The sequence below is a fragment of the Canis aureus genome, chromosome 6 (genome assembly GCF_053574225.1).
Source record: "Canis aureus isolate CA01 chromosome 6, VMU_Caureus_v.1.0, whole genome shotgun sequence".
Taxonomy (NCBI): Eukaryota; Metazoa; Chordata; class Mammalia; order Carnivora; family Canidae; genus Canis; species Canis aureus.
The window spans coordinates 55,202,079-55,229,679 of NC_135616.1; the positions used below are offsets into that span (position 1 = coordinate 55,202,079).

Here is a 27,601-nt window from a genome sequence, read left to right on the forward strand (position 1 = left end):
TTTTCCCAAAAGTATTAAAAGTGTGGTTCTTATAATGTTTCTTTTTCTCATTTTCTTCTGGTAAAAGTAATTTGAAGCTTTTGTTCAACTGACAGAAAGTAAGGTACTCATATGAATTAGGTCAAAATTAAAAGTGATGTTGACAAAAACTTAAACTTTTTCCCAAACCATGATAAATTCTTCTTACTCAAAAACCTTCAATGTTTCCCTTTGTAGGACATGATCCAAAATTCTTAGCTTTGTCTTTATGCTTTCAGTATTTAATCCTCAAGCTACTCATTAATCCTATCTACAACCATGGCCAAACACAAATTCCTATCTTGGAAAAATTGAATGTCCTCAAATAAAAAAATGAGTGAATGAGAGCCATATCCATAGTGATAGCTCCTTGTCCTCAGAAAACACCATGAGAATTCCTACGCCTATGCCTTTGCACATACTGCTCTTCTTCGGCTATGTTCCCCTTCCCTCTTTTCCAGTGATCTCTCCATCCTAAGCCCTCATAATTCTTTTATTCATTTGGCACTTACTTTTTGCCTTGCGGAGTAAGTGACTTTTGCAAATTAATAATTATTAGGTATTGAGACCAACCATGTCTCAGACAATATACTAGATACTCTCGTGTTCACGATAACCCGGAGAGTGTATATTAATATCCCCACTTTACAGATAAGGAGAGTAAAGTTTAGGATATAATTACTACTAAGGACAGGGGACATAATACTCAAAGAGATCATCCCAGGTTTAGAAATGAAACAAGAGTTCCTGAGGAAAAGAACAGTGAATAGTAGAATTGTATTGAATACATCTTTTGAACTATGAGGAGGAGCTCTGAGGACTTGTAGTAAATGTCTTTTCAAAAGCAGAGATGGAGTTTGGCAGCTTGACTACCCCCTGGGCATAGTTCTAATGGCTAAAATTGAAGGCAGATTGGAAACCAGAATACTTGCTCCATCCTTCCCTCATCAGGGAATCAGCTGATCAGAGCAATGAAAGGAAGGGATGCCTTCCATGTGTGTATGACCCTTGATTTTGGCTCATGTCAGGATCTCAGGGTCATGAGTTTGAGCCTCACAATGGACTCTGAGCTTAGTGGGGAGTCTGCTTGAGATTCTTTCCCTCTGAACTCCGCCACCCCCTGCTTGCTCACCCTCTTTCTCTAAAAATAAAAAATAAGTCTTAAAAAAAAGGGAAGGAAGACAGCATAAATAAAAACTCTAGCACTTTAACAAGTAGTAAATTTTGAAACCTTTTATTTTTTCCATGTAAATATCAATATTATTATTAGCTATATTATTAATATCAATATTAATACTTCCTGAGAGCCAGAATAAGCACTAACTACAAAATCATGGCTTAAAATAGGGGACCTGCCCAGTAAGCTTAAGAACAAATTATGATTTGGATAAAGATCAGACTCCCTTATGTTATCCTCTAAATAGAAAGTTACTAAGTAACAATTGAAACTGCTTTTGAAGGAACCATCCAGAAGGCTAAGGCAAGATGTTTATCTAAGAAAAAAATTCCACGCAGTATGAGAGAAAGCTATACATCTTGACTCAGAGCAACTGGCAACCAGCAACACAGACATTTATTATGTACATTCACAGCACTATGAGCATAAGATTCTAAAATCTCTTAACAAGAGAGGAAAGCAGGATTCAAAAATGGGAAATTACTTGCCTAAGGTCACTTAGCAAGTTACTGACTGAATCAAATTAGATTTTCAATTTTCTGACTTCTCATTCAGTTCTTTTTCTACAAAACTTTGTTGTGTCTGGAGAATGTTTAATTATCTTTCTGGAGGAATGACTTAAAAGGGACATGTATATTTTGATGGATGGAAGTGGGGGGTGGGAAGTGAAGCTGGTGCATAACAACAACAACAACAAAATCCCTGCATGGCCAAAAGAGGCAAGCATGGGAAGAGCAAACCATGTGTACCCAAAAGGAGTAGGCATCTGTGAAGAAGGATCATAACAACAAAAACAGACAACCCACAGAACAACTATGCATACATAGGCCTGGAATGTACATGTTCGGGAGAAGTATAATTAGAAATTCCAAGTTTAAAAAGTAAATACATATTTTCTTAAATATTATCTATAGTCACAAACATTTACTTATTAGATATCACCCATTGAATAGCTTCAACTTTGCAGACCATAGTCAATAACAAAGAAATACACACACACACACACACACACACAATTTAAATCCTCTGAATGGTCAAGACAAATATCACAAAATATCTTGCTCAGAACAATTCATGTAAAGCATTTAGCCCAAAGCCTGGCCCAAAGCAGACCCTCCATTAATGTTTATCTATGATTATGATCATGATCATGATTATTATTATGTGAGTGCCTTGCCAGCCACTCAGAGCTTGTCACTCTTTTGCACAATTTCTCCTATTTAGCTTCTTTTCATGATGAATCTTTGTTTAGCTTCTTTCCATAAGAGATGAAAATAAAGGGGCAGGAATATAGTTGGAGATAAATAAACACTTAAGAGGAAGTGGAAACTGTGTTAAATACATAGAAAAAAAAATCCAAACGTAATTGAGACCATTTAGTGCAGGGGCAAACTATTTACCCCCTTTCTGGAGATCCTGAAGGTATCACTATACTGCAGCACAATACATCACTGTGATAACACAGAATTATCCATAAATAGTCTATGTTATGTTATGCACTCTATTTAGAATGGGAGGAAATCCATTTGCCGTTAAAAAATTTATCAAAAATTTGAGAATTTACAAATCATCTGGAAATTTGTCTACAGTGCCATAAGCCTGATGCATCAAGAGGGATATTTAAACTAAAAATAAAGGGATATTTTTTTCTCATTGGTATTGCTGATTATTGGTCATTCTAGTCTTTATCAGTATTAAATCATATGCAATATTACAGTGTTTCTAGACAGATGTCATTTTTCATATAACATAATAACTTCTCAGTGTCTCAACATAAAGTTGCATTCAAGAACAGAATTGCTTCATTTTTTAAACTAGCAATGTGGTATACATGTACAAGAAATAGGGCTGTGTGTGTATCTCAGCATTAAGTGAGAAAATGCACACATGTGCATGTGTTGCTTTGCCTAACGGTGGCAAAAACGTGTTTTCCTTCCCAGACTATTTAAATTCTTACTGACTTTTACCCTGAGATGTCTAGTTTTACTGCTCTCCTATGCGATAAAGATAACCCTCATGATAAATTATCTCACTTTCCCAGCTTGGAAAAATCTCTCTCAGTTTTTCTAAAATGACTGATTAGATTTTTCACAGCATCACATCCCCAGAATGATTCTTTGAAGGGAAATTTCTGTTAAGAACATTAGAGGCTGGGAAAGCAAGCAAAGTAGTAAAGAAAAAAAGCCCAGAGCACAGAGTACTCCTTAGCTTGCTGTCTTCAAGTCCTGACAGCTATTTTCAAGATTTTCCTCCACCAAATGAGAGAGGTATTTAGGCACTATGCAAACAGCAACTAATTTCATCTTGGAGAGACAGCTTTGGCTGCCAAGGGTTAGTCCACACCACCTTTGGCAGATTCATAGCCCCTTCCTTGGTCCTCTTCATTTTGACAAAGCCAGATGTCAAATTTCCAGCAAATGGTAGTCAAGTGTCTTTTCCAAAAGAAAGGTTATTCTGACAATTTCCTGACTAATAGAAATAATGTGCTTTAAGGAAGAAGCACCTATTTTCTCACTTTTGTAGAGGTGTCTAGTAGGCTTGAGGCAACCATGAGGGATGAGGGATAGGTGACTTAGAAGACATGAGGATAAATAAAATTAATTGGTGTAAAATAAGTTTTAAATATCCCTGAGTTGGGGGATCTGCTTCTGGTCACATCCCGTGTGGCCATATGTGGGGGCTAGTTAGGACAACTTCTCCACTCCCAAGGAAGAATCAGAGTCCTGTCCAAGCCCAGTTCAGTGTTCATGCTGGTGCTTGGCTTAGGTGCAGCCCTCAGGTCCTCAGTAGGCACAGAAGCCACCAGGATTTTGATGAATGAGAATCAATTCCCCACCATTCACCTGGATGTCTTTGTAGGAGGTACTGTGAGTGGTCACATTAAAGTAGACTTTGTCCTTGAAAGCCAGATAGGCCACTCCAATGGAGTCAACAGATGTGACCTTGCTCAGAGAGAAGAGGGGTCCCCGACCCTTTCGGTAATAAAGGCTGAGGCTGAGCTCCTCAGAGAAGTAACCCTTCAGAGAGATGAGATAAAACCCATCACAGTTAATGATGATTGAGTTGTCTTGCACCTTCATAGTTTCATCCTTGCTTGGGGATGTGATGATGCAACCTTTCTCATTCTCACACCCTAAAGGAGACGAGGGCAAGAAGAAAAAAAAGTGATTCCTTAGGACGGCATTCGGCAACCTTCCAATATATCTAAAAATATGTGAAGAGAAAGGGATAGGGAGAGATTTAGAAAAGAATGAAAGAGAAAGTTGCATTTCTACATGAGGGTTGGAGTCTGCTTTACCTGTGGAATGGAAGAAGAGGCAAAGCCAATACTAGTGGCCAAGAGAGTTTCAGATGGGGTTGGGATTCAAAAACAGAAGTTTTAGCAATTTGCAGTTGTCACAACAGACCAGGGGCAGGAAATGGAACTTTGAGCTTTCCCTGATTTTTCAAAATCAGGAGGGATTGGTAACTTCAGTGCTTCCTTTCTTTTTTAATGGATAGATTAGGGCAAAGGATAGCAGGAGTGCCCCTTGCCAGGGTCACACCATACCACCTTCACACAAAGCAATTGCTTATTAATGCTTCCCTAGCCTCTCACCACCTGACCGTGAAATGCAAATTTTTCATATGCCCTGGACACTGGACTTCTCAACAGCATTTACTACTAGCCTTTGCCTTTAGCAAAGTCACATAAATTTAATAATGCTGTTATACACAGAATGTCTATGTGCTTGGTTCTGCTCAGTAAGATGCAGGTGGGAGAGCTCAAGAACACAGACCTGCTTCTCCATTTTACCTTCTTACTGCTAGTTTTTCTTGAAAAAATGCCTTGGGAAGAGTTGCTACTACAGGAGGAAAAAATTGAGGAATGGAGGAGGACACAGATTGATGTCTTTGGTAGCTTTGTGTAGGGCAATTGCAGGTGTAAGGCAAAAAGACTAAATTTCTTTTATTTCTGCCTCAGCCACAGTATCATTCTGAATGGCCAAGGAACCACATCTCAGATTCCCCACTCTGGCCCGTATCCCTTAGTGATAGGAAAGAACAGGTCCTCACTACTGGGTATAATTAAGTTAATTCTTACTTTGCACCAGACCCAGGGGAATTGAAAATGAGGGCCATTTATGGAAGGTACGATAAACTTCCTTTCAGGCTCAGAAGAATTTGATAAACAAATGAATATCCATATAGAAACTATTGGTGATCATCCTAATATTAATAATGTACCTGAATAACACTATCCTGGTAGTTAGAGGATCACCTTGCCTTCATATTTGGGACCCTCTCAACTCTCGTTAAGACAAAATCTTGTTCTATAACTGATTTAGTGGGAAATGATGTGTCATACAGTCAGACAGCCTTGTAAAAAAAAAGTAAAGCCTTAGTTTTCTTACCAAAAAAAAAAAAAGAAAGTGAGAATAATTCCTACTCAGGGTTCCTGGGAGGGTTAAGAAAGGGTTAAGAAAGTGATTAATACAGTGACAAGCACATATTTGGTAACTAACTACTCCCTTTTCTTCTTTATACACCTTCTTTGTACTTAATGAAAACAGCATGGAATTGCAGGATTTGCTTCCCAAATGGTAGGGAGTGATTCTGTTTTCTGGAAGAAATTAAGAAACAAGAACAAAGATTCTTTTAAAAACATGAATCAATTGAGCAATACTTACTGGTAAATTGTACTCTGATACTTTGAATTGGAGGATACTGAGGCGGCACCTGAAGGAGGAAAAAGGATATATTTTTAGGAAAAAAAACTGAGCAAATGAAATTGACAAGTCATATTTTATGAAGCAGAAATGCAGGAGTATAGGAGGAATAGCTTGACAAAAGACTTCATGTTTTCTATGAAGATTAGATCCAAACTTCTTAACCGCCTCCTTGATTTTCTGGAACATCTCCTAAGATAAGCTAAGAGTATTCTACTCTGTCATGCCAGCATCCAAGATCTGTCCTCACTTCTGCCAAACTCTTCCCGGCATATTGCTTTGGTTCTCTGAGCCCCACTTTCCATTTTGGATGACGGAGCATTTAATAGTGATCTTAAGAAATCCATTCAGTCACAGAGATCCCCTCATGAAGAAGGCTATAACCAATCAATCCATCATGGTCACAAACTCTCAGAATGAACTAGAGGTGAATCCTGGAAGCTTCCTGGCTGCTTGTTCTTTCACTGCAATGCAGGAGTAAGATTGTACCATTATCAGGTCATATGCTCAAGAGAAACTGGTCTAATCCTTCAGAGTTCTGTAGATTTGAGTGTATATATTTCTAACACCGTTTCTTTCTCTTTTGTTTAATGACTTCAAAAACCTACCTTGGATCAAGGAAGTACTCAACAGCAAGAGAGAAGTAAAACAATGAAGAAAGGAAGCCTGATAAAATATTGGTAGAAATTTGATGGGTAAAAGAACAAAGCAGTTCAATATGGAGCAAACTCCAAAATATATAAAGTGGGAAAAAAACAACAAAGAGAAAAATCACGTATAAAGTATATTACCATTTAAAAAACATGCATGGGCATTCAATATATCTGAAGGAATACTCAGAAAACAGGTCAAAACGTTGCCTCTGGAAAATGCAATCGGAAGCCTAAGCCCAGAATTGGGGATACTTTCTTTTCATGGTTTACTTTTTCATATTTTATTTTATTTTATTTTTTTAAGATTTTATTTATTTATTCATGAGAGACACACACAGAGAGAGAGAGAGAGAGAGGCAGAGACACAGGCAGAGGGAGAAGCAGGCTCTATGCAGGGAGCCCCACGTGGGACTCGATCCCAGGGGTGCAGGATCACACCCCGGGCTGCAGGCAACACTAAACCAGTGCGCCACCGGGGCTGCCCTACTTTTTCATATTTTAAAAATTTCTTACCATATGCTCATGTTACCCATTAAAAAAGGAATTTAGAATCAAAAACCAAAACAAAAAGCACCACCGATTGCTCCTGCCAAGAACAAAATTTTTCTCACAGGTTATTTTTAGTGAGACATCCTGATCAAAGATTTGGAGAAGGATTTATTTTCATACCCTGGGGTGTGGAATCCCTGCTTCCTACTCTCCTGGCACACCAGCTGCAGTCAAGTGGATTCCACCGGGGACTGCCCACACAGATGAGGAATCCCCTACTTCTCTTCTAAGTCAAATCACAAGCCTTATCAATCTGAAAAGAACAGGCAGCAGAGGAAGGAAGAGCCTTTTGGCCTGACAGTGGGTAGACCTCAGAGGCAATATTACCTCAGTGGTGAGTACATGGTAGAGGTGTTGACTTGGATGACTTGAGAGTCTTTGGTTCTCTCCCCTATATGAACTGTTTGTGAGGGCTGAATTAGTGTCCTTTGTGCTTAAGGAAGAGGGCCTCAGAGGGCATGTTACACTATCGCTATAATCCCCTAGGTGAATAAATGCCCCCACTGCTCTCCATTCGGTTGGTGCCAGCATGAGTGGCCATGTTATTAAAATCACAAAAAGCCTGTGCAGTAGCATAAACAGCATAGGGCTCAGCACATGGCCACCTTCGTTTTAATGTCATGTTCAACATCAGGCAGGTTCAACATCATCTTGGGCAAGTTTCATAACTTCCCTAGAAATCAGTTTAATCATCTTTAAAAATTACCAGAAAATCAAGATGCCTGGGTGCCTCAGTGGTTGAGCATCTGCCTTTGGCTCAGGTTGTGATCTCGGGGTCCTGGGATTGAGTCCTGTATTAGGTTCCCTGTGGGGGAGACTGCTTCTCCCTCTGCCTATGTTTCTGCCTCTCTCTGTGTATCTCTCATGAAGAAATAAATAAAATCTAAAAAATAATTACTAGAAGATCACAGGCATCCCTTCCAGCATTAACTGTCCAAGATTTGGGTTTTAAAAGTTGGAATTTTAAGTCCATTTTAATAAAAGAGAAAAACACAAAGCCTCTTTATCCAAAGTTCCATCTCACTCTCAAATCTAAAAGCTCTCATGATTTAATTTGACTGACTGCAGAATCTCTAAAAGTTCTGTACAAATCAAAGAAATTTCTGAATGTTTTCAGGTACTCTGGTGAAGTAGGGGTGGTAGTAACCAAGAGGACATTCTCTGAGACTGCAGTGCTGAGAGGCAGCAAAGAAAGCAACATATGACTTTCTCTCTAGGGCCGATCTAACAGAACTCCAGACTTAGGCTTCCTGTTCCTACTCCTAAAGAGTGCTCAGTATTAGACTTTTACATATTCTCAGAAGTCTCTTACTAGCATCAATACCATCAAATCCACACAATGTTGTGAAATAAAATAAGATATTCCTTCCTTTTTCTTGCTTCCTGCCCTTGCATAACTTTTCCCTTCATCCTCCATATTTGATTACTTCATGCTCACTACCCCACCCCACACACACTACCACAGTGTCCAATTCAAGACCTTCCATAGCTTGGCTCCAACCTCCTGGTCAAGTTTTATTGCCACATATATCCTGTCTGTGTCTTATGCTAGCTAACTGTTTTCTCTAATCTTTTTGCCCTTGACTAAAGCTTGGAAGACAAGACAGAGATCATAGACTTGGGAGTCAGATTCAGTTCAAACTATGACTTGTGCAGCTTGAAAACATTGTATATTATTTCTTTTTTTAATATACAAAACAGTACTATGTAAGATCTTTTTTTAAAATTCAAATTAGTTAACATATAGTGTAGTATTGATTTCAGTAGAATTTAGTGATTCATCACTTACATATAATACCCAGTTGCTTATCCCAGTAAGCACCCTCCTTAATGCCCATCACCCACTTAATCCATCCTCCTACCTAGCTTCCCTCCAGTAACCCTCAGTTTGTTCCCTATAATTAAGAGTCTCTTATGGTTTGCCTCCCTCTCTGTCTTTATCTTATTTTATTTTTCCTTCCCTTCCCCCATGTCCATCTGTTTGGTTTCTTAAATTCCACATATGACTAAAATCAGATGATATTTGTCTTTCTCTCACTGACTTATTTCACTTAGTATAATACCCTCTGGTTCCATCCACATTGTTGCAAATGGCAAGATTCATTCATTTTGATGGCTGAGTAATATTCCATATATATATATATGTGTGTGTGTGTATATATATATATATATATATATATATATATATATATATATCACATCTTTTTTCATTGGTTGATGGACATATGGACTCTTCCCATAATTTGGCTATACTGTTGATAGTGCTGCTATAAACATTGGGGTGCATGTGCCCCTTTGAATCAGCATTTTTTTATCCTGTAGGTAAATACCTAGTAGTGCAATTGCTGGGTCATAGAGTAGTTCTATTTTTAACTTTTTGAGGAACCTTTTTGAGGAACTTTTTTGTTTTCCAGAGTGGCTGTACCAGTTTGCATTCCCACCATCTGTGGAAAAGAATTCCTCTTTCTCTGCATCCTCCCCAACATCTGTTGTTTTCTGAGTTGTTCATTTTTAGCCATTCTGACAGGTGTGGGGTGATAAATAATCATGGTTTTGATTTTATTTGCGTGATGATAAGTAATGTTGAGCATTTTTTAATGTATCTGTTGGCCATTTGTATGTCTTTGGAGAAATGTCTGTTCATGTCTTCTACCCATTTCTTGACTGGATTATTTATTTTTGGGGTGTTGACTTTGATGAGTTCTTTATAGATTCTGGATACTAGCTTTTTATCCAATATGCCATTTGCAAATATCTTCTCCCATTCCATAGGTTGCCTTTTAGTTTTGTTGATTGTTTCCTTCACTGTACAGAAGATTTTATCCTAATGAGGTACCAATAGTTCATTTTTGCCTTTGTTTCCCTTGCCTTTGGAGACATGTCTAGTAAGAAGTTGCTGTGGTTGAGGTCAAAGAGGTTGCTGCCTGTTTTCTCCTCTAGATTTTGATGCTTTCCTGTCTTACATTTAGGTCTTCCATCCATTTTGAATTTATTTTTATGTATGGTGTAACAGAGTGGTCCTGTTTCATTCTTGTTTATGTCACTGTCCAGTTTACCCAACACCGTTTGTTGAAGATCCTTTTTTCCATTGGATATTTTTCATACTTTGTCAAAGATTAGTTGACCTTTTAGTTGTGGGTCCATTTCTGGGTTCTATATTCTTTTCCATTGATCTATGTATCTGTTTTTGTGTCAGTGCCATACTGTCTTGATGATTACAGTTTTCTAATACAACTTGAAGTCTAAAATTGTGATGCCTCCTGCTTTGGTTTTCTTTTTCAACATTACTTTGGATATTTGGGATCTTTTCTTGTTCCATACAAATTTTAGAATTGTTTATTATAGCTCTGTGAAAAATGCTGGTGTTATTTTGATAAAGATTGCATTGAATGTGTAGATTGTTTTGGGCAATATAGACATTTTAACAATATTTGTTCTTCCAACCCAAGAGCATGGAATGTTTTTCCATTTCTTTGTGTTTTCCTCAATTTATTTCACAAGTGTCCTATTGTTTTCAGTGTACAGATGTTTTATCTCCTTGGTTAGGCTCATTCCTATCATCCCTAGGTATCTTACAATTTTTGATGCAATTGAAAATGGGATGGGTTCCTTGATTTCTCTTTCTATTGCTTCATTATTGGTGTATAGAAATGCAACAGATTTCTGTGCATTGATTTTATATTCTGCAATTTTGCTGAATTCCTGTATCAGTTGTAGCAATTTTTTTGATGGAGTCTTTTAGGTTTTCTACATAGAGTATCATGTCATCTGTGAAGAGTGAAAGTTTGACTTTCTTCTTGCTGATTTGGATATCTTTTAGTTCTTTTTGTTGTCTGACTGCTGAAGCTAGGATTTCTAGTACTACATTGAACAACAGTGGTGAGAGCAAACATCCTTATCATCTTCCTGACCTTAGGAGAAAAGCTCTTGGTTTTTCCTCATTGAGGGTGATATTAACTGTGGGTCTTTTGTATATATTTATGATGTTGAGGTATGTTCCTTCTATTCCTTCTTTCTTGAGGGTTTTTATCAAGAAAGCATTCTGTATTCTGTCTAATGCTTTTTCTGCATTTATTGAGAGGATTATATGGTTTGTATCCTTTCTTTTATTAATGTGGTGTATCATGTTGATTGATTTGTGGATATTGAACCATCTCTACAGTCCAGGAATAAATCCCACTTGATAACAGTAAATAATCCTTTTAACGTACTGTTGGATTTAACTAGCTAGTATCTTGAGAACTTTTGCATCCATGTTCATCAGAAATATTGATCTGTAATTCTCCATTTTTAGTAGGGTCTTTTCTGATTCTGGAATCAAGGTAAAACTGTCCTCATAAATGAGTTTGGAAGATTTCCTTCCACTTTTGTTTTTGGAACAGCTTTAGAATAATAGGTAAGAATTCTTCTTTAAATAGGTAGAAGTCCCCTGGGAAGCCATCTAGCTCTGGACTCTTGTTTGTCTAGGAAGATTTCCAATTACTTATTCAATTTCTTTATTGGTTAATGGTCTGTTCACATATTCTATCTTCCTGTCTCAGTTTTGTTAGTTTATATGTTTCTAGGAATTTTTATATTTCTTCCAGATTGCCCAATTTGTTGGCATATAATTGCGCATAATATTCTCTTATAATTGTCTTTTTTTTCTTTGGTGTTGTTATGATCTCTCCTCTTTCATTAATGATTTTATTTACTTGGGTCCTTTCTCTTTTCTTTTTGAGAAGTCTGGCTGGGGGTTATCAATTTTGTTAATTCTTTCAAAGAACAAACTCCTACTTTTGTTGATCTGTTCTACAGTTTTTAAGTTTTCCATATCATTTATTTCTACTCTAATCTTAATTATTTCCCTTCTTCTGCTGGTTTTAGGCTTTATTTGCTGTTCTTTTTCCAGCTCCTTTTCGTGTAAGGGTAGGTTGTATATTTGAGACTTTTTTTCCTTCTTGTGGAAGGTCTGTATTGGTATATACTTCCCTTTTAGGACTGCCTTTGCTGCATCCCAAAGGTTTGGCCTGTCATATTTTCAATTTCATTTGCTTCCTTTTATTTTTTTATTTCTTCTTTAATTTCCTGGTTAACCCATTCATTCTTTGTAGGATGTTCTTTAACCTCCATGTATTGGTGGTCTTTCCAATTTTTCCTTGCAGTTGACCTCAAGTTTCATTGTTGTGGTCTGAAAATATGCATGGAATGATCTCAATTTTTTTGTAATGGTTGAAGCTTGATTTGTGACCTGGTATGTGATCTATTCTGAACAATGTTCCATATGCACTTGAAAAGAATGTGTTTCTGCTGCTTTAGGATGAAATGCTCTAAATATATCTGTTAAGTCCATCTGATCCACTGTGTCATTCAAAGCCATTGTTTCTTTGTTGATATTCTGCTTAGATAATCTGTCTATTACAGTGAATAGGGTGTTAAAGTCCCCTATTATTGTATTATTTTCAATGAGTTACTTTAAGCTTGTTATTAATTGATTTACATATTTAGCTGCTCCCAAGTGGGGTCATAAATATTTACAATTGTTAGATCTCCTTTTTAGATAAATCCTTCTATTGTAATACAATACCCTTCTTCATCTCTCATTACAGTCTTTGTTTTAAAATCTAGTTTGTCTAAGTATTGGTACTCTAGCTTTCTTTTGACGTGGTAGATGGTTCTCTACCACCACTCCCACTTTCAATCTTGAGGCATCTTTGGGTATAAAATGAGTCTCTTGTAAGCAGAGTATTGATGGGTCTTTTTTTATCCTTCTGATACCCTATGTCTTTTGATTAGAGCAGATGGTCTGAACAGACTCAATTTTACATTCAGAGTAATTATTGATATGAATTTAGTGCCACTGTATTACCTGTAAAGTCATTATTCTTATAGATTGTCTCTGTTCCTTTCCAGTTTTTGGTCTCTCTTTTCCATGCAAAGGGTCCTCTTTTAATAAAAAGAAAATAAAGGTAAAGAACCTATTCCTATTTCCAGCAGAACTGAAGCTGATGCTTTGGAGCACTCTATAATCGGAAGACTTGGTACACGTGGGGGGGGGGGAGGGTCTTCTGAGGGAGAAACTTGCTGTGCTGGCTCACAGTCAGACCTGCTTTAATAAAGATGCCGTTATGAGGCACAGGGGAATGGAGTTTGGTATGACTCCAGCCCCCGCCAGTAGAGGTGATATTTCATGTTAAAGTCCAACCATGCTGGAGGGTGGTGGGGGGTGGAAAATGGCATCACTCCACTCTCTCATTCTCAGGGAGGGGAACTAATGGCCACTGTTCAGGAGGCCCTAACAGAAAAGTGAGCAATCTCCTTTTCTCTGTCTGTCCTTGGTTTTCATCAGATCTTTACTTTCAACCATCTGTGCCTGACCATTAGCATGCCCTATTCCTCAGTTCTCCTGTGTTTTATCTCTGGCCAGCACCCGGGATTCAAAAAAAGAAATCTTAAAGTACGTGGCAGTGTGTGGACTCACTCCCCTCCTCTGGAGGAGAGCCTCCAAGAGCTGTACCCAGCACCTTTATGTCCCAGAAAAAACAATCTAGAAATATTACATACTGTTGCTGAGCATTAGTTTTCATCTCTATGAAAATAAGGCATAATATTACTATTGGGATATTCCAGACGACTGTGAAGGTTAAGTAAGATAGCATGTGAACACACCCAGCAGTTAGCCAGGCAAGCATTTGAAAAATACTTGTTTCTTTTGTTCTCTTTGCTGAGAGTGTCCCTCTATCTGTGTCTACTCATCATAATATCACCACCTTCAAGGCCTAAATCAAATCTCTGATTTTTGGTTTCTGCACTCCCATAGCAAGTATTTAAAGTCACTTTATTCACATGGATGTTTATAGCAGTTTTGTTCATTATTGCCAAAACTTGGAAGCAGCTAAGATGCTCTTCGGTAAGTGAATGGATAAACAAACTGTGATATATCTAGCCATTAAACTATCACTCAGCGCCAAAAAGAAATGAAGCTATCAAGCCATGAAAAAAGATGGAAGAATCTTAATTGCATATTACTAAGTGATACAATATGAAGAGGCTACATACTATATGATTCTAAATATATAACTCTGAAAAAGACAAAACCACAGAGACAGCTGAAGATCAGCGATTACCAGGAGTTAGGGAGGAGGGAGAGTTGAATAGGTAGAGTACAAAAGTTTTAGAGTAGTGAGACTATTCTTCATGATACTGTAATGATGGGTACATGCCACTATTCAGTTGTTAAAACTCATAAAATGTACAACACCAAGAATGGATCCTAATGTAAAAAAATAAAAACAAAAACACTCTATTGACTTCCATTCTACCACCATTGGATATAAGTCTCACCTGCTCTACAAGACTATTTAGGTGTGTGACCCTGGTAAATGGTATACTACTTTGATGATTTTCAGTTTTTTCATCTGTAAAATGGAAATAGTAAAATTTATATCTTAAGAGGGTTGTTGTGAAGATTTAATGAGATAATGTTTTGTGAATTTTCAGCATTTGGCCTGGAACAGTGTATTTGACAAATGTCAACTATTATTTTTGGATGCACATGGGAAGACAAGATCCATATCATGTTCTTAATTTATTCTGTGCAACATTACTCAATCTTCATATATGACTACAGAATGAGGGAACTAATAAAATAATGAATAAGACTACCAAAGTCCCTGAAATATTCACTCTCTGGCTCTCTATATCCCAAGGAAGCAGTACAAAAGGATCTGGGCTTCATGAGAAAGATTATCAGAAAACAACCAGGAAATATTTATTTTACCCACATGCAAATAAACATGGTCTTTTTTAATATCAAGAAAACCAAAATCCTCAGATCCTCTCCAAGTACTCAAAGAAAAGGGAAAATATAAAAGGTCCCAAAGAGTTTCCATATAAGAACAAGCTATAGAATAAAGTTTCTTCAATCTGGGTAGTCTGAAGAACCCACATAATTCTCAAAGGTAAAATGCAAAATCCTGTAGGTCAAGCACATCAGAAAAAGTATAGTCCTGATTGAAGGAAGTGGTTTCAAAAGCATGAGTATAAAAGAAATAATTTCTTTGATGCGAACAAGAAATGTTTTTCCTATCATTCCTATTATCAATTCGATAATTGATTGAATAATATGATGGTCATATTATTTGGTGGTTGAAAACAGCATCAACAATTACTGTGTATCTGTTGTACGGCAAGCATTAGATTCAACTCTGGGAAGACAAAGAAATAGGACAGATGATTCTATTTTGACAAACTTATATGCCAGTTGAGGAAATAAAACCCTCCCTCTACATAAAAATTTTGTTGTAAATGTCAGTAGACAGCGTATGCCATAAGGTTCCAGAGAACAGAAAAAATGACTGCAGGCTTTGGCAGATCAAGGAAGAAAGACTTGGACAGAGGCCTTGAAAGAGAGAAAGGAGTCAGATAAGTAAAAGACATTCTGTGGAAGAAAGGTCTAGAAATGAGACCATTCTTGGTATTCACGAAAAAGAATAAAAAATCATTAAGAACTTACAACATGCCATGCACTAAGTTATTCTTTCTCAGATTCATTACCTAATTTGCTGCTCAAAATAATCCTAGTAAGTGTGAATAATGATTACCCATGTTTTGCAGATAGGAAAATGAGAATCAGTGCTGTTAAGAACTTGCTCACGAATAAACAGGTATTAACTTGAGTTTGGCTGAACTCCAAGTTCCTGATAATACCCCTTCTCTTATCCTATATTATCTTAAGAGGGGGGAAAAAGACCTATGAAAACATTTGTCTGATGGTCCAAGATTAATTTGAATTATTTCCATCAATACTGATCAGGATTAACATATTAGGTTTTAGATAGTTGTCAAAATGTTCAGCTATATCTCAAAATATCCTAAAGCTCTCCAGGAAAAAAAAGCTCTTCAGCCAACTCTACAAGGTTGTCTGTGTAGTACAGTTTGGCAAAACTTTTAGCTGGGCTCTGGTTGGGTACAATTGTCCTGGCAAGGAGCAGCAGGCCCATGAACAAGTACAAAGTAGGCAGCAAGAAGGTGCTACAACGAAGAGTCAGAATTAGGTCCTTTCCTGGCCTCTCTTAGGATCTCGGGCACTAATCTGTCCAAGAACATGGATGGGAAATATCTGATGTCTAGTATTTACCTAGCAGTCTGTACCATGTCCTCAAAAAGGTGAGGCTTATTTCAAGAGGTCATCTTTGGAGAGTGTGAGTTTCTAATTCTGACTCATTGGGATGTGCCATGAGCCTGCCAACTTTATGCTCATTTGGCATCTGTCCTAGAGAAGGGCATCTGTGGCAGGAAGGAATGACATTCATCAAATATGAAAGCAAAAAGTGGGCTCTTCATTCACTGTGTGGGCCTTGCCCTTCCTCACTTGATTTCAGCCCACAGTGTCAAGATCCTACATGGGAGTAAGCTGGGTTGTGAATCAGTGTTGGATGGTGGGGAAACAGATCTGTGTTGGAGACTCCCCAGTTCACCATGCTACCTTCACTGGGATGTGAACCACTCCTTCCCCCCGCCTTGGGCTTCGTGTCAATAGGGGAGAGATGAGAGATCATGAAAGCACAACCTCACAAGCTGTCAGGATATGTTTCAAGGGGCCTCTGAAAAGAAAGATGGAATTTTTCATCCTTAACTCAGAACAGTAGGCTGGGAAAGTAGACTCTCATTCTGGGACACTTAATGTGTACTCAGTGGAAACAGCCTCTTTGCAAAGGGCCTACCTGTGATCAGGGAAGTTCACAAGCCCACTCAGAGAAAAAAAAAAAAAAAAATGGGAAGAATGGGCAAAACCTGGTTATTTGGCCCCGGGGGCGGGGGGGGGGGGTCTCTTCTATTCAGAAAACCTCATCCCAAAAGGTACATTTCTTACAGATGTATATGTGTGGCTTTGAAAACCTCTTTGAATAGTCATTTGTGATTTAATGAACACAAATCAAAGCCATTTTAATTGTCATCCAAACTTTCTCTTTCTCCATTCCCACCCTTCACCATGGCTGCCACCACCTTTTTGCTGTAATCTCTCTCTTAATGTTTATTCTCCTATCTACTACACAGCCCATGTGGTATCCTAAATGCAGCCTGCTCTCTCTAACCACTTCCACTCTTCCTACCAAATTTACTTAGTAATGGATATTCCTCAGAAAAGGTACTGGCCCTCTCCTCTCTATCTCAGAGAATAAGAACTGTGGTTTCATTGTCCTGAATGCTTAGTAACTAACAGATTCCTAAAGGAAACTAAATGAAAGAGCAAAAGCATCCATATGACATGAGCACACCCTTCAAAATTATATGATTGACCTAATGCAACCAATTATTTATATCCTCCAGGGAAGGGTTTTCTTAATCTGGGTTTCCCTTTCCACATTAACTGTCCTCAAAGTACCCTGACAGAGGAATCCGCCAAATCATTTTCAAGAATTCCTTTTCTCATTTCAGTGATTTAGTTAAGTCTCCATCATAATATCCTCATAGCAGCTTAGTGTCTAAGCAACTGGAAGGGTCAGTTTACAATATACCCACTGCATTATCACACATTTTACAATGCCTCAAACATAATGCCATAGTAAATAAATGTTTGCTGAGCTAAGGCGGAACTTAGCCCCTTAGATTGTGCCCAGATCTTAACTAGTGGCTCCATAATCACATATCTGACACTGGCTCTAGCCAACACAATACATTACTCAAGGCTTTTTGAAATTGCCTTGTTCATCCTTGAGTACAAAGAGAATAGCAAAATTATTACAATCGATATCTTTCTATTTGAAGTCACTCATTCCCCATCTCACTTGCTATACAAAAAGGAAGGACTATTGATTTGGGAGCGCAACTCAGTAGGGCAAACAAGGTACTGGTGTAGGAATAGGAACACCTAGGTCTGGTCTTAAGCCAGAACAAGTCCTTTCCCTTCCTCAGTTTCTAATTTCTTCATCTTGATGTCTAACTTCAGTTAAGTTGGTGGAATATGCAGTATGGAATAAGAAGTTCTTATTCACACTGTGGTGTAAGCAATGCCTATGAACTCTTCCATGTCAGAGATTAGGCAAATCACAACATTCAAAAGAGAAATCTCAAGAGATTGATATGAAGAACTTTTGAACAGAGATCTTTTCAACACAATAAATCCTCTACTGTAATAAAAGCAGCAAGCCTCCTCCCCAAATGGCTCCCTCAAAAATATCTCTAGTGTTGTCTGTGCAGTGAAGCTCTTAGTCTCATTTGCATAAACCTAAATAATCCTCAACCTGTACTCTGGGCCTAAGTAATCCTTGACCTGTATTCTGATGGGTACTGAGATTGATGATGGGTAAAAAGCATCAGTAGGATGATGATGGTGGTGACAATGACACTGAAATTTTAAAGTAAAGCCTTCCTAAGGTGTAAAAGATAGATGAGAGAGAGAGAGAGGCATAAGCATGGACATAGGGATAGATGTAGATAGTGGAATATTATGCAGCCATAAAAAAGGATGAGATCTTGCCATTTGCAACAACATGGATGAACTTAGAGGGTATTATGCTAAGTGAAATAAGTCAGACAGAGAAAGACAAATACCATATAATTTTACTCATAAGTAGAATATAAAAAAACAAAACAAATGAATAAAAAAAGACAGAGTCAGATCTACAAATACAGAGAACAAATTGATGGATGTGGGAGGATAGAAAAAAATGAGTGAAGGATTGTGGGAAGCACAGGCTTCTAGTTACAGAATGAATAAGTCAGGAATAAAAAGCATATCACAGGTAATATGGTCAGTGATACTGTAATAGTAATATATGGAGATAGGCAGTAAGCATAGCAAATTGAATCACTATGTTGGACACCTGAAACTAATGTAACATTGTATGTCAACTCTAGTCAAATTAAAAAAAAAAAAAAAAAGCTAACTAAAGCATTTTTGATAATGAATAGAAGAGAAGCAAAGCACCTAATGCAAAAGTATGCTTGCTTTAAAATCCCAGTCAAGAAACTAGGTATTGAAGCTTTGTGTGAAACTTCTTACTGAAATTTCTTACTATACCCTACTTGGTTATCCATTACTTCTCACAGTGTGTTATTGCTTCTTTAACTGTCTTGTTTCCCCACTGGGTTGGAAACTCTGGGAGGGCAAGGGAGAGCATAGGCTGCCCACTGCTTCTCAGTGTCTGACAGGTAACCGGTACTCCATAGATATTATTTTATTTTTTATATGATTCTATTTATTTATTTATTTGAGAGTAAGAAAGAGAAAGAGAGAGAGAGAGAGCACAAGTGGGGGGTGGGGGGCACAGACAGGTAGGGAAAAGCAGGCTTTCCATTGAGCAGGGACTCCAGGATCATGACCTGAGTCAAATGCAGACACTTGACCAACTGAGTCACCCAGGCACCCCTCCGTAGATATTGTTAAACAAGTAAGTGAATACAAGTAAGTTTGTAGTGTGTTAAATAAGTACCACCCTGCCCCATTCATATCTACCTCAAACCTCAGAAAGTGACTTCATTTGGGTCTTTACAGATGTAATTAGTTGAGTTAACATGAGACAAACTAGATTAGGGTGGGAGCTAAATCTGATATGACTGGTGTCCTTAAAGCAAGAAGAGAGGACACAATGATATACATAGGGAGATGATCAGGCAAAGATGGAGGCAGAGCTTGGAGTAATGCAACTGAGCCAAGGAACTGGCTGGAGGCCACCAAAAGCCAGAAAAAGGACAGGAATAATTTTTTCTCTAGAGCCTTCAGAGGGATCTACCCTCCAGAACTGTGAGAGAACAAATTTCTGTTGTTTTAAAACACGTAGTTTTAGGTAATTTATTATGGCAGCCCTAAATAGCTAATACATAGTTGAATAGCCATTTCCAGAGTGGGCAAATCATGGTATCACATTAAAGTAAGTCTTTGAATCAGAGTGTGATGGAATGAGAAAGGCCAGGGAGATTATGTAGTCTAATCTCCTTATTATTTACAACAAATAAAAATAAAAGAGAGAAAATAGGCTCAGAGAAAAAGAAATAATGAGATAGTGCTCAATTTGAGGTCCTTTCTTGTCTATAAATATACAACACATATAATAATCCATCTTATAAAAATAATCTATAAGGTATTATGCAACTATTAATTCATTGATTAACATTCATTATGTCATCGATATTTGCATAAGTAGATTTAACTCTCTTCTGAAAAAGAATATTCCTCCTCAATACCAGGTCATAAATCTTTCCTTCAATTTTTCTTCATAAACAACTAATGTCAAAAATGGAAATAAATTTTATAACAGCCATACAAAATTTTTAAAGCTTAGGGTCATAGAGTCAAGGCCAAGGGTAACGGAAAAAGACAGGACTAGAATTTAGACCCAGTCTTAATTTCTAACCCTGACTTTTCTACATAAACCTAGGTAAGTCTCTCATGCCTCAAATTTCAGTTGCGAAACTGAACAAATCTCCATCTAATTTCCTCTAAGTTTGTAGTGAATTACAAAGGACAAAAGTAGGGAAAAGATCTGCAAAAAGGAGGGGCTGTTATTGCAAGTAACAGCAGGAGTAATACCCCTCAATTGTCCCCCCCCAAAAGAGCTTAGAGTTCCTAGTCTTCCTCATACCAGATGCAGGGCAAGGTTAAGAACTCTCAGGGTGCTGGAAGCTAAAAACATTAAGCACTCAACACACAAGTAATTCAAAATATATTTTGTATTCCTAAACTGTAAAATGTGTGTTTTACAACTTATTTCATAACCCAACAGGTTTTTTATCTGCCCTTTTGATGGTTTTGCTGCTGACTTGTAATGTTGTCATTTACATCCAGATCTTTGATGGTTTCTGTGGTTCTCTAGGCCCATGCCTTAGCTATAGCTACAGGAAAGCCCAGCCCTGGACCCTCACTTCCCCAACAGTTTGGGAATGAAGGTTTTCCAACCATAAGTGCTTATTACATAGTGTTGGTAGAATTAAAGTTGAATCTACTTGTCCATTTTTCTGTCAGAGTATGTTCTTAAGTAGCATTTACATGTTATCAAAGTTATACAAATTTAACCAAATTAATAACCCACCTAAGGCACATTTAAGAATGAAAGTCCTGATGAATGGAAAAATAATTTTTCATTATGCTAGTCAGATCCCCAATGTTTCCAGTATTGTGAACGAGACAACATGCCTTTTCTAGCCATAATTTTCTACCTGATTTGGCAACCAAGTCATTGGAGAATTGGATGAAATATATCAAACTTGAATAGGAGAAAAGGGGATGGGACAGGCCGTGTTCTAAATACATCATTTTTAGATCTCTGAACCACTTTCAGACACTAACACCTTATACCTTCATAATTCTCCTCTTCACTCCTCCTTTCCTCTCCAATGCAGTCATGAGCTCTTACTTAGAAATTTATGTTCAAAAATGCTAGGATTATTACAAGGGTTTTTTATTTGTTTTTAATCCTAAAAATTTCAGGAACAATGTCAAGCTTCATGAAGTTAAGGTTAACGTTAACTATGATATGCTTTCTGAGGTTGAGTTACAGTGTAGGTGTCCACATGTATACATGCCACAAAGTAAACATTTTAATTAACAGTTAGTGGTCCTATGCCTATGAAAGCATGTTCATGAATAATAATAATCTCAGCATTTACAAAGCTCTGTGACACAATATTCACTCCTCACAGAAACCAAATTCCAGTTTTGGAAATGATTAAATGGATACCCTGGGAATTTCACAGAATTTACCCAAGGTCACAAAGTTAGAAGGCTGGATCAGGAACCAGTCATCTGATTCCTACACACTGTTGCCTACACCCCAACAGCTCCTCCAGAAGGTTGAGACGTTGTTTTATAATTTCATGTAAGGAAATGTTTTAATTCCTTTGCTTGAAAAGTTAAGGATATCAAAAGTATGGTGGCTAGAAACAAAACACATAAGCTATAAGATGTCAGGACTACAAGTTTCACCTGTGATAGAGGGATAAGCTTTCCACTGTGTATTTCTGTTGTTGCCTTAAACTCACAAGTATAACATAAAAATAACATTGTACATGGCTCCTCTAACCTAGCTATCGCCAAAAGATTAACATTCATTTTCCCATGAATAAAGAATCCCTGAAAAGGGTGGAAAACTGCAGTTTCTCTGAGAGTAAAGGGCACAAACGTAATTGCTATTAAAGGAAATAGAATTGGAAGGGCAGGGTGGTCAGCCCTGGGCAAGGCTGGTTCTACTCTATGCTAGTAGCTGAGGTCAAGGGAAAGGAACTGGGAGGTTATACTCCTGGGTCTATACCAAGAGCCCTTCTGCTCACTTCCCAAATCTCCTGTGTGTATGCATGTGTTGTTGTTGTTGTTGTTGTTGTTTTTCTGTATCTGTATACGTATATGGCATTTTCCCACATGTTTTCCATCCAAATTACTCTGTCCTATTTTGAGTACGTGGGTCAGAACATGTATCTAAATTTTTCACTTAGAAGATATTACTACTTGTAAAGAGTGAACAATATTAGGCCCCCCGACAGTGTTCATCCTCTTACAAATGGATCAGCACTTGGCTTCCTGAGAAAAGTTTTCTAATCTTAATTCCTCAGGAAAACAGTAGGCTCTCTTTAAAACAAAAACAAACAACAAACAAAACAAAACAATAAATCTGAGAATGGTTAGTTTTACTGTGGTGCCCCCTAGTGCTGTAAGAGATTTGATTCACTTTCTGTATTTGCCAATACGTAGACCACACATGAGAGAAGCAAAATTTAGAGAGGCAACAATTTTAGTAATTTATCCTGTATTTTCTTTTGCATAGAATGGAGTAAAGTGTCCTCCCTTACCATGAGTCACAAGACCCTTTGTGATCTGCCCCCGCCTAGATTTTAAGCTTCATCTTCTGCCACTTTCCCTTGAACAAACTTCAACCACTCTGAACAAATTGCGGTTCTACTAAGGAACCCTTCTGACCCTGTCTAACATCACCATCTCTCTCATCCACTTAAAGAATTTCCACTCCTCCTTCTAATATCGGCTGAGGCATTCATCACCTACTCCCCCAGTTTCTACCATCTCTGAGTTTTGGGGGTTTATCTGTAAATAGACTATGTCTAACACCTGCTCAAAAATCCAAAGATTGTATATGGGTTTTTTGTTTGTGTGTTTGTTTGTTTAAGATCTTATTTATTTATTTATTTATGAGAGACACAGAGAGAGGCAGAGACATAGGCAGAGGGAGAAGCAGGCTCTATGCAGGGAGCGCAATGTGGGACTCGATCGCAGGACTCCAGGATCAAGCCCTGAGCCAAAGGCAGACGCTCAACCACTGAGCCACACAGGCGTCCCAGATTTTTTTTATTGTTTATTATTTTTATTATTACTTTCCCTGAAAACCTGAAAACACATAATGACAAGTTCAGTTCAACACTTTAGATGTTTCTCTTTAATTCTCACAGAATTGCTTACTGCAGAAATGCAAACTCAGATGTATTAGAAATCGCTTATTTGCAGGTCTGTCATTAAAAAAAAGAAATTCTAAGAAGTGTGTTAGATTATATGGGGATGCATTTAAATTGAGCTAATCTGCGACAAGATGCTTTCAGGCAAAAAAGCCTCTTTCACCTCTTTTTCCTCCTGATTGATACAAATAAAAGTCCAAGTTATAGCCTGAAACTTCATCAGGAAACTGAATTCTAATTCTGGGCATCATTGGTACAGAACAGATCACTCAGTTTCTAAGTACCTCCACTTATGTTCTTCCCAGCAGTAAAAATGGTAAGAATGTAAATCTTTCACCATGGGATTTGCTGAAGAATTATCACTAAAAGCCCCTCATTCACATATATAAAGTGCTACGGTAAAGGTGGTGCAAATCTTGGGAGAGCCTTGGCCTCCAAAGCCCTGAAACACATGGATGCAATTTACGAAAGCTTCACACGTTATAGGTCAGGTCCTTTCTACCATTGTTCCCAGCTGAAACCACAGGTACAACTGGGAGCCTCATACTTTAAGTGGAAGTCCCAATAAATATCCAAACAATGTGTATTGGTTTTGGTGACAGAAACACTCAATTTTATAACTTGTATCATGGATATTCTTCTAGGGTATCCAGTTCTTTCCCCTTTCTAAATAAGGCATTTAGCTAACACAGAATAGGTTATATAAATATATGACATATAAATAACTACAGGGATGCCTGGGTGGCTCAGGGGTTTAGCACCTGCCTTCAGCCCAGGTTGTGATCCTGGAATCCCAAGATTGAGTCCCACATTGGGCTCCCTGCATAGAGCCTGCTTCTCCCTCTGCCTGTGTCTCTACCTCTGTGTGTGTGTGTGTGTGTGTGTGTCTCTCTGTCTCTCATGAATAAATAAATAAAATCTTTAAAAATAAATAAATAATAAATAAATAAATACAGATTACAAATATATGTGTAAATTTTATTTCCTCCAGTCCCTTCTTAAGAAGTAGGAAATTCATATGCTTAGACATAAAAATCTGTTTACTTATATTTTGTATTTCTCAAATCCTCATACCCATTCTACAAATATATATAAACTACATACTCACAGGATATTGAGCTAGACGAGATCTTTCTGATCATGTGATCCAACTGCCTTGTGTTAAAATGAGTAAATCAAGGCCAAAGAGGGAAGTTACAGGAGTGGGTAAGATCTATCTTTTTTTCTAATATCTCAAAAACTAAAGCTTCTGCTTTTTACATAAGTAAATACAACTTAACAGAGTTGTAAGAAACAGAAGTTTACTAAATAAACTTGATTGAAGGGAAAGCCCACTGTCAAATGAGGTTTAATAGTTATATCTATATTTTTTACAGAGGCATGCATGTAGGCAGTTATTTTATAAAGCTAAAAGTTAAATCTAGGAAATAAGGAAAAGTCATGATTATTCTCCAAATATGTTTTCCAACAATAAAAGAGATCCAGTTTAACTGGACAAACGATCAGCATTTCAGCTCAATTTCACCCCTCAGACATGTATCACTGGAATATTATTTTTCTAAAAGTAGAAGTTTGATTTACATCACCACTGCCTCCATCCTTCAATCAAAATTCCAAACAATCTTATCAATGAGTTTAGAAGGCCACCAGTCTATGTCCCTTTTATCAACAACTATACTACACCCTTGTCTCTTTCTCTCTCACACACACACACACAGAGCCACCATCACCATTTGATCAAATTCCAGGGAGAACACACATGAGCCACCTATGCTCTCCTTCCCCCTAATAAACTACATGAGATTAAATGTAAGGACCCACTGTGCTGCTCTGGGTCCTACAACAGTACAAGAAATTGTATTAGCTAAGACAGTCTAGCTAAGAAATAAGAAAAACAATAAAGGTGATGTAAAGTGAAGAATTTCAAATATCTGTGCCAAAAAAATTCTGTGCTCCAAGTATATGAGAGCACATTTCTTAACCAAACAGCTCTAACATATCTCCTATGTCTTTGCTTCCATTTCTGTGCCAGGATCAAAGAAACCTATTCTCTCCCAGAGATCAGCTCACTGAATTCTAGAATCCTGGAAACCCGCACTTAGCTTTCCCTCCAGGCTCTGTCACAGAGTCACTGGGTGACTTGCCAGAAAGGATTCCTCTCTTTCTCAATATCTCCTAGGTATTGACAGTCCCTGGGCAGCCCCGCCACCAGTTGGCTATATATCTGTTTCACCTTTTCCTCGCTCCTGCTCAGAGCCCTAGTACAATTGTTAAGCCCTGACTGGGGCCATCTGTCCTGTCTTTCTATCCCCCCATAGTGTATGGAAATACGTAACACTGTGGTTGTTTGAAAAAGCACTCTCAGGGCTCCTGGACCTGGTGAATGCACTCAGCTGTTCTATTTTTGGTCATTCTCTTTGTTTTCTTCTCAGAAAAGCCTGATTCCGGTCTGTCTTAGGCATCCTGCCATGGACACGTTACTCCTCCCCCACCCCTCCCCCCTAATCTCCTACTCTAATTTCATCGAAGGGGCTCTGCATAGAGAAGGAAACATGTGACAGGACAAAGAGAGGACTGGCCCATTGTGCTCATCGGCCTGCAGACTTGATATGACACCAGCTATACTTCTGGAATTTAGGAACATGAGCCCTTTCTGCGGTACAATGATCACAACCACACTCCCACCAGCCTCTGTGCACCAAAAACCCCTACTTCCTGTAGACAAAGACAAGCCCAGGCATTGGTTAGGACTCTGCTTATCTTATCCTGGTCTAATTTGAGGTACCCAGTCTCTGACATGGCCATCAGAAATTAAAGTTCCTCTTGTCTCACCTTTACCAGGGAGAGACTTTTCTAACCTAAAACCACCTGCCAAGGAAACAAGAATTATCAGACTAGCCCCACCAAGGGAACATGGGAAAACTATACGTTTATTTTCTTTTCGGTGGAATCTCCTGCAGTCAAGAACATCCTTAATGACCTAGTAGTGTTTGTAGATATAACAAGTTAAATAAGAAAAAATAATATAGAAGGAACCAGAACAACGAGAAGGAAAAAGGGAAAGAATATCTTCATTAAGTGGGGGAAATATTTAGAAAGATGGTCACCCACTACATAATGCGTTGGACAGAGTAGGGAAAGACAAAGTGATGTCTGTAAGTTGTGACTAGTAGAGAAAGACTGGAAAACAATCTCTGATTAAGTTGTTGTGGTAAATATTTGGCCACATGTGAGTACATGTGAACACAGACCTCTCAGCCTTTAAAATACACAGGTGAGCTAAATAAAGGACTATTGGTACCTTCAGCATTCTTCAAAAAGCAAATCGCCTGTGGGGTTTATGAATACAGTGGCAAAGTGGAATTGGTCCCTTTCTTATTTCCTCTTTATATAAATTCCCTGATCAGATGCTCACTAGCAGAATGAGTAAAGCAAGTGTGTATCAGTGACTCCAAGCTTCAAAGCGAGAGTTCATAAAGGAATACCAGGATTCTTGCATTGCAAAGAAAAGAAGAATCCAGAAGCAGGGCCTTTGCCCTACCTACCTCTACTGTGCCTCACCACCACCACTACTGAAAGGAAGGAAGGAAAGGAGAGACAGGAGGGTGTTTGACCACACTTTACAATCACTGAGGGACAGGTGAGGGGCAATGAACAGTTTTGGCATCAGATTATTTCCAAGTGACTGGAGCTGCTGGAGCTGCCATCAGCATGAGCTGGAGGAAACAAAGTGCCTACTGGAGCATCCGTCTTACCTGAGAAGCATAGAAGTGCAGGCAGATGTAGGTGAAACACAGGAGCAGACCCAGCCCCTGAATTATGGCTGCCACCAGCAATACCTTGTTCTTCTGGAATCTTCGCCCTGGCGTGTTTCCCACATTCTGGTCCAGGGGTTGGACCCCTTCCATCTTCACAGTTTAGATGTAAGGGAGATGAAAACTGTGGCAAAGGGGAGCAAGCCTGAGGGAGACTGACCTCTTCTCCACAAAGGAGGAGATGGAGGGAAAACAATCAATCGTAAATACACAGAGGTCCCAGGAGCTGAGATAAGAGGCAATTGAAAGAGCAGAACGCACTCTCTCAGTTTTAACACTGCAGCTTCTGCAGGCAGGCGG

General features: G+C 38.2%; 1 protein-coding gene across 1 annotated transcript; it reads right to left on the reverse strand.

Moving 5' to 3' along the window:
• Positions 1-1,293: 1,293 nt before the first annotated feature.
• Positions 1,294-27,564, reverse strand: TNFSF4 (TNF superfamily member 4). Its single transcript, XM_077899720.1, has 3 exons — positions 27,242-27,564; positions 5,866-5,914; positions 1,294-4,328 (listed from the first exon to the last, which is right to left on the reverse strand). The coding sequence occupies exons 1-3, from the start codon at positions 27,392-27,394 to the stop codon at positions 3,979-3,981; spliced, it is 552 nt and encodes a 183-aa protein (XP_077755846.1). The 5' UTR covers positions 27,395-27,564; the 3' UTR covers positions 1,294-3,978.
• Between the last annotated feature and the right edge of the window lie 37 nt (positions 27,565-27,601).